Source organism: Eurypyga helias, unplaced genomic scaffold (assembly GCF_000690775.1).
Source record: "Eurypyga helias isolate BGI_N326 unplaced genomic scaffold, ASM69077v1 scaffold26667, whole genome shotgun sequence".
Lineage (NCBI taxonomy): Eukaryota > Metazoa > Chordata > Aves > Eurypygiformes > Eurypygidae > Eurypyga > Eurypyga helias.
Genome location: NW_010262796.1, coordinates 8,912 through 23,466, shown reverse-complemented (window position 1 = coordinate 23,466; position 14,555 = coordinate 8,912). Strand labels below are relative to the sequence as shown.

General features: G+C 49.6%; 1 protein-coding gene across 1 annotated transcript; it reads right to left on the bottom strand.

The window, feature by feature from the left end:
• Positions 1–10,214: 10,214 nt before the first annotated feature.
• Positions 10,215–12,854, bottom strand: GNRH1 (gonadotropin-releasing hormone 1 (luteinizing-releasing hormone)). Its single transcript, XM_010155852.1, has 3 exons — positions 12,714–12,854; positions 11,960–12,055; positions 10,215–10,256 (listed from the first exon to the last, which is right to left on the bottom strand). The coding sequence occupies exons 1-3, from the start codon at positions 12,852–12,854 to the stop codon at positions 10,215–10,217; spliced, it is 279 nt and encodes a 92-aa protein (XP_010154154.1).
• Positions 12,855–14,555: the final 1,701 nt, after the last annotated feature.

Sequence of the window (14,555 nt, the reverse complement as noted above, 5' to 3'; positions counted from 1 at the left end):
TCCGGCTGCCAGAGCAGACAGTCAGCTGCTGCCAGTCAGCAGCACTGCACAAATCAAACGTTTGGCAAGGTGAAGATCAGCTCGGTAGGTTGGGGAGCTGAAAAAAAGGTGGTGTGGTAGTTAGGTCACCAGCGACTTGAAATCTAGTTCTTCCAGTCTGTTGTCTGCTCCAGCCCTCCTGTGCTGGGCCAGGATTGTTTGCTCCTTGAGGAAGGAGGAAGAAAAGAGAATCTGTACCCCCCCGGGAGTGTTTTAATGAGGAATGTGTTGGAGGCTGTGAGGCATTAGGGCTGACAGTGGGATTGAGAATGATCACCCAACACAAACGGCTGAGCTTCAGCCCGAAGTAGAGTTGTGTGACCTTGGAGTATTATCCAAAGACAATGTTACGCTGTTAGAGCGTCTGTGAGAATTGGGCTTCTGAGTATATCAGCTGGTGGCTCAGCGATACGAATTTGTCTTAACGCAGGCTGCGTAAATAATGAGAAAACAGGAGTTCTTTTCTTTCCCTTTCTCTCCCAAGATCTCAGCTGAACCTGGCAGGAACAGGTTACGCTGCTCTGTACTCAGGGATTCGCATCAAATCCCAGTGATGCTGCCAGCACTTGGAATCTGCAGAATATTTCTGGAAAGGGGTGCGGTGGTTCTAGAATCATGTCATTTGGTATCGACAGGCGGAAGCTCTGGGGTTGTAAATACTGGTGGTTCGGGAGGCCTGACCCTCTGCCCCTGGAAGAGCTGCCACTGAATTGACCAGGTTTAACCCACAGACTGTGGGGTCAGCTGCTGATCACTTTATTGCGTAAAACTGGAGGGAAAAGATCTGGGAGAAAGCCCATTTGACAGACCAGCTCAATAGGACAGCAGGGCACGCCTGTCCTTGCATTGCAGAGCAGGAGAACAAACGGAACACCGTCCCTCTGCACACAGATCGTGCGCCTGGTCAGCTCGCTGACGCGAATGAGCGGTTGAGGGTTATGTTCATGCTTGAACCTTGCTGGGTTTATAGCTGCCCTGTTGCATAGCTGCAGCACAGGAGCTGGACAGACTGATTCTACGCAGCTCTTGACTAAGCCGCTTGGGAGCTGGAAACCAGAGGGAACCAAAGGCTTACAGAGCATCCAGCAGCTTCGGTCTTTGTGCGTTTTATAGTTGCTGTACGCCAGTGTGGTCCCTTCCACGCAGTGAGAAATGCTGAACTGCGCAGTGATGGAGAATTGGTCTCTGGAAGAGCCCAGTGAGTTTGATTACGTGTGTAAGTGACAGCCTTCTCTGGAAAGCAATAAACTAGTATTTACAAGGACCGTGAAGTGCAGGCACTGGGCTCTTGGGGCTGTATTTGGATGGTCTTGTGCTTTGCATGAAGAGCACAGAGGGTATGCGTGCAACTGGAACATCTCCCGAGCCCCATGTGCAAGGGGTTTGCTCTGTACAGCCTGAAATAGGGCTGTTTCACAGCCCTGAGGAGCTGGATGATACCAGCAGCCCTGACTTGCACCCTTTTTTCATGGAAAGACTCTCTCCCCCCCCAATTTGTTCACAGAACTGCCAGTCAAACACAGCAGTTTTTCAGCCTGATGTCTTCCCCTCTTTGTTAATGCACTGAGATCATTACAAACAGTTTACTATTGCTACACGGGTGGTAAGGTCCCCCGGAAAACTGGATGTGTTGCAGGAGCATGGTGTGTGCCTTTTGACATGGCTCAGCTGGCGCGGGGGTTTTGCTCCTGTTTCACCTGAACGCACCTTCCTCTCACGCCAGGCTTTTCCGGAGCGTGTCAATGCTGCTGTGACAGCTCTGATCACCTGGTACGTGTGCAGCAACCTTGCTGCTTCTAAGGGCTTTGTTTACTCTTTGTTTCAACCAGGGCACGTCAGGAAAAGCACAAAGGCCAAAGAGTCTTCAATTAGGAGACAACAGACTGACTTTGCTTCAGGGTTCTTCACTCCAGCAATCAGCACATCGCAGCCCACCACCCATCACCCCCAAAACCCCGAGAACCCAAAGTAAGTTCTGTTACGGAGCGACTGCCACATCAGGCAGTACCTGCAGGAGTAGGAATTACTGTGTGTTGGCTGAGGTAACCCCCCTGGGCAGGGAAGAATTGCACGGGAGTAGTTCAGAGAGTGACTCTGGGCTGTTGTTTGTAGCATTTTTGCCAGGTAACAGCACCTGGCAGTGTTATCAAAGGTTCTGTGATCACACTCGAGATGCTGATCTTAACGAGCGGTGTGGGGTTCGTTCCAGAGAACAATTTTTGTCTTTTCCAATTCCTTTCTTGGGTTCTCCTGTATGGACTTGTGGGAGGGTGTTAGACCTCAGGGTGAGCATTGCCTGTAACCAGTGTAGCTACTTGGAAGTGCATCAGGTCAGGTGGTTACAGCACGTACCAGTAGAATATCGGCTGTGAATTCCCAGGGTGGAACCGCAGCAATCCAGCGTGGTGTTCCTGATCAGCTCTATGGCTGAATTTTCTGGGTGAGCCCTGAAGGCTTTGCTAATTAACGAACAGTAACCCCCATCACATGGCAAGAATTTCTAGGATAAGTTGCTCTGTGAGAGGATTAAAACCAAAAAATACCTATCAGGGTGAGGAGACAACCGGGAACACGAACAAATGCAGGAATACTGTATGAAGAAAGGAATGTGAAACCTCACTCTTACTTGCAGCAATTAAAACTGCTTGCTTGGTAGCAGTACAGCTTCCCAGGAATTCTGCTGAAGTTTGGGTATTTCTACTCCATCCACTGGAGTTAGAATCAGGGTGAGTTCTCAGGTTGAGGCCCAGGCGGAAAGGAAACCCCAGTGAACATTGCAGCTGTGGTGATGGATTCCGTTGGCTGTTTTCCCAGGCGTGCATGGTGCACAGAGGCTTAGGTTCATGTGATGGAGACAGAACTCTTCTGGGCATTTTGGACTTAAGGGAGACACAACTGTGACTCTGCTTTGACATATCCCCTCAGGTTTAGCTGCTAAGGCAGAGAACTGTCAGCAGATTGAAAGCACAAGATGTTAAATGAATCTCCCTTAAAATTTGACATGGTCAACCCCATTTCCCGTTCCTTTTCCACCTACTTTAATGTCTTTTCTTACTGTTTTTTCTTCTAGGTTTTCCCTCACTGCAGCCTGATGGATTGGCAGCTGCTGGCTTACAGAGCACGCCACCCCCGCCTCCGCCCAAAAGCAAACCCTATGAGAACAGCAACCCACGGAGCTCTGTGGAGGTAAGGAAATGAGAGCTGACACTTCTTTGGAAAACAGCCTTTCAGAAAGAGACACCAGTGGAATTTTCCAAGCTGCTTCTAGGGTGGTGCTACTTAAAACTTGTCTCATCATTTTACTGGTTCACTCCCTGAAACCTCAAAAGAATAAGGAGTTTTTTGCTTCAGGAGAAGGCTATCAAGTGCAGTCGCTCTTTTCCAAGTGGGAGTTGTGTTGTTCTTGGTTAGGCAGAATGTGTATGGGGGTGTGAAGATGCATTGAAAACAAACAAGCACAATGATTGAAAAGTTTCAAAAACATGGTCAGTGTAAAACAGCGCAGTAATCTGGCCCTGAAAACGAAGGGGGAAAATTCACACGTTTTCAGAAAGGATAAATGTTTCCTTTTGAGTCCTCAGCTCAGAAGAATCTGATTTTTCCAGGTATGCATCATTAGTCACTTAAAACAGCCTGCCATGTATCACCATCTTAGCCACAGCCCCTCTCTCATGAAGTTGGTTTCCTTCTAGGAACATCAAATCACCTCTGTTTTTAATGCTGTATCTCTAATGTTTCTCTTGCACCGTGGGATTCCAAAAGGCTTGCAGGTATTTAACATGCAGCTACCCTGGTTGCTGTGTCGGAATCGTTTCATCTGCCCTTGAAATGTAGGTGCTTCTGATAAGAGACTGTAGTTACTTACCAACATGGAGCAACAGAAAGCATGGATTTGTAACTGGGGAAGGGATGGGCGCCTCCCCCAGTCCGATTTGCTGAGGGTTTGCAGAGCACCTTAGCGTGAGGAGCTGGAATTTAAAGAGTGATTGCACTTGACAAAACCTCTGACACTGGGGCTGATGTGTCTAAGGGAGGTGACACTGGGGCTGATGGCTCTGAGGGAGGTGACACCGGGGCAGGGGGTAAATAGGTTTTTTGCTTCGCCCTTCACGTGGTCAGAACTGACTCCCCTTCGGAAGGGCAGTTCAGCTGCTGTAGGGGGTGGGGGCGGAAACGTGCCAGCACCCGGGGTGCTCTGGGAGTCACTGGTTGAAGAGGATTAATAAAAGAGCCTCCTTCCCTTGAGTCTTGTAAGGAAACTAATTACTAACATGTTCTGGCTTGCAACGTTGACCTTGGCTTGCAGCCAAGTGGAAAGGATTGGGAAGTCTGGGAAGGGAGATTGTCGAAGTGTTTTCTGAAGGGTTTTGTTACCTTGTTGTAAAGTTTACTCTGTCCTCCTTCGGTTAAAAAGAGTCCTGAAATCCTGGGAGCTTTGGCCAAGCAAAGGTGACCCACTCAAGCTGCTTCTCCCCCTGGCCCTTCACGTCTCGCGTGTTTACAGGGTGCCCCTGAAAACCAGCCGAGAGCCAGCTCCGAGATCCCACTAATGCAGTCTGCAGGGGAGCTGGAACACCCGACGAGCCTCTGTGCCGGGAGGGAAGGCCGTGCTTGCTTCCGTTTCATGGAGCTAGTCCCACACTTCTGATCTGGAAGCATTTTGCATCCCTTTGGCCCCTCTTTGTTGCAGCTCATCAAGCCAGCAAGATAAAAATAGTTGAATTTTGAAATCCTGAGAAAAATCACTTTATTGCCATTTCACCGATAAACAAAAGGGAGGATGGAGGGGCAGATGGCTCTGACCCCAAGCCTGGCTGCAGCTCAGAAGCAGCTCTAAAGTATACATGCAGCTGAAGTGTATTCCAGCAACTAAAACCTTTTTGCTTCTGGTCTCTCCTGGCGACGTGTTCGCGGTCGCCCCTCTCATCGATTGCATGTGGCAATGAGAAGCTGAATTCAAGGATTTGGTCCTGAAAGAAACATCAAGCACTACAGGACCCTTTGGATTCCTTGTCTGGCAAAGCCGGATGTCTTAACTTGCTGGTAATGGTTTATTTCTGTGTGGTTTTGTTTTACCTTCTTAGGTTGCTCCACCGTTACCCAGCAGACGTGAAGCCAAACCTCCCCCCCCACCCCCAAAGACCAGAAAGTCCAGCGTTGTCTCGTCAGAGCAAGGACTGCAGTGAGGATCATCACGTGCTGGTGTAGCAGCAAGCGCCTGGAGTGAAAAGGCTGCTTTCTTTTTACTGACATGCTGGGGATCTGAGCCTGAAGACAGTGATCTCACCTGGCATTCCATTTGCTCCCCTTGGAGTTTTCTTTGGGAAATACCAAAAGGAACTATTATTGTGGCTGTATTCCCTAACTTCTGGTTTACTTTTCCACTACTGAGACACTACTCCCATGGCAGGAGAAGTTGCCTGACTGGAATCCTTACCTTAGCCTGGTCTGTCCCGGGTTTTTTCACGGGTGCAGTTTCCGCAGCTCATTCCTAATGTAACTGTCACGGTGGTGGTGTGCACCAGCGTGTGAAACGAGGTAACCCACACCGGCATGGGATCTGGAAGCATCTCGCTGTACGAGATGTGCCCTACAACATCTTCACGCAAGTTCATCACACTCTACAGCTGCGCTTGCACACCGATCCCTCCTGTCCCCAGAGCGTAGCCAAGCCCTGGGTTGTGTGACGTGGAGCGGATCGCAGCCATTTCCAAGCTGTGAAACGGCCCGAGGTGTCAGGTGCTGGTGGGTGATGTGCAGTCTCCCAAGATTCTTGATTGCAGGCAGAGACCTGAGCACCGTTAGCAGAGTAAGACGTTTTTTTCTGCTAGTCACCACGTGTATTTCAGATGAAGTGCAGACACTCTGCCTTGCACCGTCCCTGCTTGAGCACTGGCAGTTGCTCGCTCCCCGTGGAGGGTTCAGGTCCACCAGTACTTTGTCGTGATCTCACTGTTGATTCTGGTTTTAACACTGCGGAGCACTTGATATTCTGCCCTGAATATCGTTACCTGCTGGTTTGTGCTCGCACCTGGGACCTGCTACAGTATTTCATCTTTGTGCTTTTTCATAGGGTGTAAAAAGTTACTTCTCTGCTGTGAATAGGTGAGGACGGGACCTGTGTGGTACCAGCACTGTACTGGTACCCGCGGCATTGGGCCCATGGAGTGCGCAGGACTGGTTATGCAGCCTGACCTCGGGAACCAAGTCTGATAGTTACGGAGACTTTTACTTTGGCTGGGCAAGTTCACGCAAATAATTCTCACCCTCCTGGTTCTCCTGCACCCACTTGTGGCCGTACTTGCACTTTGGTTTATAACTGCCCTTGATCAGGGTTTTTAACAGCCACCAGACTTCAAGGACCCGCTTGGAGATGGGATGCCTGGGAAGACTTGACAGATAACCACATCGTTTCCTGTTGGTTGGATTGCTCCAGCTCTACAGCTTTTCTTACTTGGAGGATGGGATAATCCGCTTGATTTTTTGTTATTTATTCGCTGCTGTGTCCGGATGTCAGGATCAGTCTTCCTATTTGTATACAGAAAAAAATGACGTGATCTGAGGTTTTAGTGGTTTTAAATTCATGTGATCCATGCAGACAAAGGCTGTTGCACACTGCTGGAGTAGCCTGTCCTCGCAGTGGCGTGGTGACTGAAAATTCAACCCAAGTATCGTTGTTTGTGAAGCAGATGGACCGTGGACGCAGCATTCCTGTGTGCCCCGCCGTCACATCCCACATCCGCGGCTGCTGCAGCACACACAGCTCTCCAGGCTGTTTCCCTCTCGGGGGGAATCTTTGAAGCCTTTCTGGTTGATGTGCCCATGGCTCCCCCCTCTCTGGTGCATTGTGGGGCTTGTCAGCTCCGCGTTACGTTCTGGGACATAGATGCTGCTTGACCCGAAAGCCACAGGGTTTTCTTGTCTTTCAGTTTGTGTTCACTCCTTCCTCTTCTGGTAGGCACTGCCTGCCTTCTGCTGCACACGCCAGCAAAGGGCCCTCTGGGACTTCACTCGAGCAAGAACCTTTGGCGTGGGGAAGGTTTTGCTTTAGGCCGAGCAGCGGGATGCGGTGGGTTGTAGAACGGGACGTGGTCACACCACCCGTTGTGAATTGGTGCCTTTCTCCATTCCATGGCTGCCTGTTACCTCGTTCCTGGGTGTGTTTCCTTTCGGGAGAAGGTTGGCTTTTCACTCAGTGAATCAGCAGGAGCAAAGGAAACTGTGTAGGAATCCCAGCTAATGGTTTGTCAGGGGTAACCAAACCGGCAGTCAGGGTTGAGTATTTCAGTTCCAGGTGACTTTTGGGTCATATTTCCTTACCTTTCTGATCTGCTTTAATAACTTCAACTTGTACCTTGTGCATTCGGCAGGCTGTTTTCTCCTGGAGGAAGGAACTAGTCCATGCAAGAGAAGTCACTGGGTGAAGTCTGACCTCGGGCAGGACCCTCTAGCTGATCTTTAATGACCATTTCCATGATGCTCTCTACCCTGGGGAGACTTGGTTCTGGCTGCGGTTTTTGGCAGGTTTATAGACCAGGTTTATGAACAGAGTCCGTAGCATTTAGGTAGTTAATGATCCTCTCCCCCCCTTTCCTCCTTGGAGCACCCTCCTTGGTGCTCTGCTCCCCTCGTTGGCTGTCCCACAGCGCGGCTGTCCTGCTGCTGCCGGGGCAGTGGGGCTGGTGTAGCTGAGGTGTCACCCCAACTGGAAGGAAAGGAAAGCTGGGGTTTTTTTCTTTCTCAGCTTTATTTTTGTTCGAGTGTGAAGTACGGTGAACTCTTCCCGCTTCTAACAAACAGGTATTCCCTTTTCTGAACTGTGTTCCTGAGTGTGGTAAGTGGCGTTACGTTCTCGGCTGATGAAGTCGGCACAGTGTGCGTAGAGGTACGAGGGGCAATTTGTGCTCTGCCAGAATGATTTGGGGCTTCCTGCCAGGGTTAGAAAAACAGCATTGTCCTCCAAGTGTCAGGTTTTTCAATCAGTTGGGCATTTAAGTGTGGATAAGGATGGGGTCTGACTGATTTTAATTAGGTAGAGTTAAGTGCCCACACCCTTAGGGGAAATTCCACCAGATCCCTGCTTGTGTGTCCTGCTCGGGACCTGCCTGATTTAACTCCTGAGGTTGCACTTTCAGAGACACTCTGCGGTCTCACTGCTCTGTTTTCAGGAGAATCGTCTTCCCATGTTCCTTAGATGCTTTTGGAAAGGGCATCTAATGTCTTTTAAACTGGAGGGCTAAACATGGGAGTAGGAGAACAGCCCAGAATGATGTCATCTCCGCATACCAGCCGTGGAGGCAAACAGCAGTGTTTCTACCCAACTCACAGTTTTGAATAAAACAAATCTCAAAGTTCAGCATCCAGCCTGCAGAGAAGACAGACTGTAATCCCATTTCATACCGTGCTCTTCAGAGCTAGTGTTAAATTTTGAGTCTTAGAGGATTTTTTTCCTTTGGAGAAATATGCTCAACCCTTGTTTTCTGGAGCTTTTAATTAAAATTTGTCATGCTGTGATAAATTCCTTTAAAAATGTTACAGGCTCTAATCCACATCAGGGGAAGAGAGAAACAGACAGCTTTCCATTGCAGTGGATTATTGGATTAGGAAAGGACACCGATTCCAGTGAGAACAGCTCTGTGAGCTGCAGTGGCTTTTCAGAACCCGCATCTAATAACCGTCGCGGTACGCAGCCCAGCGTGTTCCACAGACTCACAGTGAGTCAGACTTGGGATGGGAACGGCTCAGACTTGCTCTCCTTATTTATTTTTATAATTGTAAATGGAAATAAGAAGTTTAAGATGTCTGTAATTTAACTGTAATCTCTTTTTGTATGGTGAAAACATTCCTGACCCATTACTGCTACCCTCTCTCTGCTTTAATCAAAAGCTTCTCGGCCTTACACTCACTGCTGCAGACCAAGTTATCTAGCGGACCAGGGTGTGCTGTTCCCAGGGCTGCACCAGAAGGACAAAGGGAACAAATAATGTGATTTCCTTGGTTCCATGGCAGGAGAGGGGCTGTGCAGAAGCGCTGGAGGTTCCTCCAGTCCTGCTCCTGTTGTCATTAAAGCATCTTTAGGACAGTGTGTGGGCACTAGAGAGTGCACAGAGGAGCCTAAAAAAGGTGAAAAGCATCTCTTTGCGCTGTGTTGGTCTGACTGTTGGGATTCAAGGCTGCCATGGAAATCCCTGGACATGGATGGCTGCATACCTTGAACCTGGTCTGCCCAGGCATGGTCTGCAGGCTTTGGATTTTTTCAACAGAGGTGTAAGCCCTTGGCAGCGCTAAAATTCGGCCCCAGTATGATGGTATTCATTGATGTAGTTTTTCATTGTTGGTGTTATAAAGGTTTCATGACACAAATAACCTTGGGACATGTTTGTCTTTAAATCAGGAGACTATGGAAGTGGTGTAAGGTGTTTTTGTGAGTGTTTTGGGATCCTAGATGTGATGGTTTAGTTAAACCCATCTCCACAGACTGTGAATACCTTCTCTTCCCACCCACACCCCCCTCCCCCCTTTTATTTTAGTCCTCTGCAATTGAATCAGCAAAAAAATACAGCTTTTAAAGTGGCTCCGGAGGAAGAGCAGGAGCTAAGCTGTGGGGAGAGAGTCTGCATCTCTCTGGGTAATGACCTATGATCACTACGTCTGTAAAGCAAGGTGTATAAACTTTCATGGGTTTGAAAATGTATTAACTGTTGTAAAGTTTGTAAATACCTTTTTAAAATAAATGTAGTTTTTATGAGTGAACCAGTAAAAAAAAGAGCATATGCAAGTCCTTCATGCATGGACTACTCCAGTGCAGTGGAATTAATTCCACGCATAGGTTTATTGATTTGTAACAAAGCTGTATTACTCTTACATCCAGACACCAGGAGATCAGACAGTGCCTTTGTCCAGGCGTTGCTTGTGCTGCCAAACAAAAGCTGTCACGTCCCAGTTTTCACTGCAGGACACAAAGCAGACCCTCTGCTCCTGAATCCTGGGCGCTGGACTGGAATGTGTTCTCTTTTTCGACAGAAGCCGGCGATATACACAACAGTTACCTGCTGCTGTTTGAACAGCCTCAGAGCATTCATTTACATAAAGCAATCGAAGCAGCGGGTCTGGGGGAGAATGGATTTTAACGTAGCTTTGAAATTGTGTTCTGGGTCCGCTGTTCCATCGTGGGTTTAAATCTTCTGTCGTCGAGCTTCTCCCTGGATCAGCTTTTCCTGTAAACACACATCATACACTTTTTTTGAAAGAGAAGAAATAACTTGGGTGATGGACTCTCAAGCCTGCTCGGATATTCGTGTCATCGAATATTGGAAGGGGGATGACATACATCTGCCCCAGCATGATCTCTCTGCCACCTGCCCATGGATCGATCATGCAGTATACTCCAACTGGCACTCAGAATGGCCCTTTTCACCCCAAAGTGCCTGCCCAACTCTGTATCTGTTAGCGGGGCCACCACTGCCGCAGCTCTTGGAGCGGCTCCGCCGTGGCCGGACACCAAGCGCGGGCAAGGCCGGGAGCTGAACCTGCACAACGTGCCCAAAGCGTTGGTGTGGCGAGCTGTCGGAATATGCTGGCTTTGCCCTGCGTGCCTTAGCTTGGTGTGCGTGTTTGTGCTCCCCACCAGCCTGGCCAGGAAACCGCGAGGAGAACCTGAGAGGTTTTTCCACGGGGTGGCCCATTTCCAGACACCTCCCCGCTCATTGCTTCTTATTGTTGTAGCAACTCCAGGAATGCGTTAGATGGCAGAAGCCACACCTGGAAAATGCTCAGTTTGTTTTCAGTGTCACTAATGAGCTGGAAGTAAGGCGGCCGCGTGGCTCAGACGGTGCTACAGGAACGGGCCGTGCAAAGCACGCGTTTGAGGCCGAGGCCAGGAGTTTGTACACCTATCTGCAGGATTAGCAGCCGCTCTTGAGCAAACCGAAGGACCTGATGGAGAGGGTGTGCCCTCAGCTCTGCAAAGGCCACGTTTCCCTCTGAGCAAGAAGTATCAGGGCTCATTTCAATAACATATCCTGGTAATTTCTCTGGGAATTCATCCTGCCTAACACAGTTTTTGCAGGAACAATGAAAGTCTAAACATGAGGTTACTGATGGTGGCTCTTCATCCCGCAGGTGGTGCTGGCAGGAGCCAGGGACACGGATGAAGATTCCGTTTCAAGTTCAGTACGTACAGGATTAAAGACGACCTAAAAAATGTTTTCTGGTAAGTTCAGGTGGCTTTCTGCGTGAAGTGAGGCTCTGCCCTGCCTGTGGTGCTGTTAATGGGTCTGTGAGCCTTGGCTCAGGCTGGGCTTCTCGGTGAAAGGCGGGAGTGAGCGCTCGAAACGTGCGGCCGTGACTTCAGGAATGAGATACGGATTGTTTCAACTTCTGGGGCAGCTAAGAGTGAGCATCTGGCCTGACCAGGGTGTTGCTATATTAATTAAAGAGCACATTTTTGCTTGAGGGTGTTCTTCCTGTGGCAGTTAGTTTGTATGTGAAGTCTCTGCCGTCGCTGCGTTAGAGCGTCTAATGGAAAATACATTTCCCAGCCCAGGGACCTTGGGATCAGCAGCTTCCATATGGCTCGATCCTTCAGCTGGCAAAATGCGCCTTTGAAGTTGAGCATCTGTGAATGCCGCACAGATTTGCGTTGAGGTAGAGTGTGTTTGACATTACTTTGGCTTTCACGTGGCGAGTGCTGGCATTGCTACAGCGGGGGTGTGAGGGTAGTATAGTCCTGCCCTAGGCCTGTAACTCTGGGAGTCATGGGGATATAAGGGCAGAGCCAGTATTGCCACACGTGAACTGAACTCATGTGCCTCTTCCCCCCCGTCCTTCTCCACCACCACCTTCCTCTTCCCTCCATGTACTTTCCCGGCCTGGACCAGTCCCCTCGCTTTCCCAGAGTGATGGAATTAACGTTACTCACCATGGCTTCCTTCAGGTCACTGACCCTGGAATGCTGATAGGAGCCAGGGCAGGCAGCCTTCTGCGCTTCCCCGAGCTCTTCCATTTCGTTTCCAATCTGAATTGGGAAGCGATACAGCCTTGGTGGAGGGAGATTATTCTACCAGAGCAACTGTACCCTTGTTTGGGATGCAGATGGAATTGTTCCCTGCACAACCTAAAGTCGCCTCGTCCCCAGGTGCTGAGCGTGTGCCTCAGCAAGCTTCGCAGCGGTTCTGGCATTCTGGTTTGATGAGGGACTACATGTGGAGTATTAGAACGGATGGGAAAACCACCGGCAGACAGAACCTTCCCCATCTGCTTGGTCATTTAATGGCTTCCTACCTGAGGGGTTACCACATGGCAGCTGCCCGTTCCCAGGGAAGGGAGTGAATGTTGCCCTAAACCAGCCCATGGGAGCATGGGCTGAGGTTTAGAAGGAAGATGAAATTGGGTTGAACCTGGAGCTGGAACTTCCATCCCTCCCTCTGAGCTGCCCGAGCTCTCTGGCTGCAGCCGGCAGCGCTGCCCGCTGTGCCAGGCTGCCGAACGCCGTCTTACCCAAACGCCAGTTACTTCCCAACTGCTACTTCAGTGAAGTGTGTGTGTGTGTATGTCGGGGGGAAGGAGACAGTTACACATACACAGTAAAGCCTGTGTCACAGCTGTAAAAGATGCTATAGGAAAGAGAGGGATCCCAGCGAGCACAGCAGCGTGGTGCGCAGCCTAGATCCTACCTCCTGCGATGGGTCCGTCGGAATGTCGGCGTTCCGTTTTCCGCCTGGCTGCAGGCCGTACGACCAGTGCTGGGCCAAGCAGATGTCCACGGACACGACAAGCAGGAGGACTTTGGCAAAGATCTTCCTGGGCTTCTGCATCCTGTGAGAGAACAGAAACGTCATTCTAACCACGATGCCATTGCAGGTCCACGTGTGTCGGGGAATGACAAGAAGGTTGTCGTTTCTGCAGCTCCAGTTCTGATCTGCACCCCGGCAGCATCATGCCCGTGAGCCACAGCTGGGTTTGGAGCATCGCAAAGTGCGGATTAGCTCATTAGGGAGAGATTTGACACCTGAAGAATGCGGGTGAAGATCTAAATTAGGATTTTAAACACCCTTTCGGAGCTGTAGGAATGTCTGGATGTGGAAGGGTCCGTGACACCCTGTTGGTGTCTGGCAGATACGTTCGGTTTAGCCGGTTCCTGTTCCGATGTCCCTGCTCCCTCAGAAGTGCTCTGTGCCGTCTCTTCTGGTGCAAGTTTCCTCTCATACAAGCATCTGTAAACACCGAGTAAGTCAGAAGGGAATATGGGGTGTTGTTCAACACGTTACCTGCTTGCCGAGAGAGGTTGCAGGGTAACTCCGGCTCGTCTCTGAAAGTGTCCTGCAAGCGTTGTTGTCACCTCACATTTTATATGCAGCCACCAAACCTTTCACAGCAGGTTACTTCATCTAATTCTCTCTCACGGGCTGCAATTTTGTTCTTAAAGTTGCTGTAATGCAGCAGAAGTAAAGCACATAATTGGCACACCCTGGAGTAGCCATTAGTCAGCCATTGGAGCCGTGAACGTTACAGCCTTTCTAAAAGAGGCCGTAAACCTGACATTCGGACCCAGGGGCTGCTCTTGCCCTGTGGAAAATACACCATCTTTTACTGCAGTGACCTCTAATTTTTAAGTAAAACTTCCTGGGTGGGTTTGAGTTTGTTGCGCGGGGTTTGCAGGGGGTGAAAAGGGAGAGGGATTGGGCTTAGTGTGTCAGGCGCGAAGGGGATGGTCCTTGGGCGCGTAAACCAGAGCCTGTGATGGCACCAGAGCGCTTTGCATGCTCCTGTCAGGGTCCTCCTTCGTGTTTACAAGTGCATTGATGCTCTTGATCACAACAGAGATGTTGTGGATGCCCCATCCCTGGATGTCTTCAAGGCCAGGCTGGATGTGGCTCTGAGCAACCTGGTCTAGTGGAAGGTGTCCCTGCCCATGGCAGGGGGGTTGGAACAGATGATCTTTAAGGTCCCTTCCAACCCAAACCATTCTATGATTCTGTGATTCTATGATTCTGTGCTCTGTAAGATGCAAAGTGACCAAACTGACCCAATGGCCGAGTCTGTCAGGTTGTAGACGTGCGTTGTGGTCACGACGGAGTCTCTTGCATCACCGGGATTCCCAGATGCTGCTGTTACTCTGGATTTATCGAGGTGTACATGTGCCTGTTGTCATTCTCCAGAGTTTAGGTGCTGCAGCTTTCTAGAGGGGTTGGTAGCTGTTTGCATTCAGGAGCTCAATTCAGTCATTTTGACTACAGAAATCTATTTTGGGGGTTGGAACTAGATGATCTTTAAGGTCCCTTCCACCCCAAACCATTCTATGATTCTATGATTCTATGATTTTGTCTGTCCACCCGGCAGCTGTTTCGACTTGCTCTGCACTGTGTTATTTGCAATTGAACATGTCATGGTTGGTGTTCTTCAACCTCCTCTCTTCCTGCTCCTGTGACCTCTTAGAAATTAATGGATTAAAAGTAATTTAATAAGTAAATAATTTTTAGAGGATTTAGTGGCTGGAGCGAAGATCCTTCCTGCTC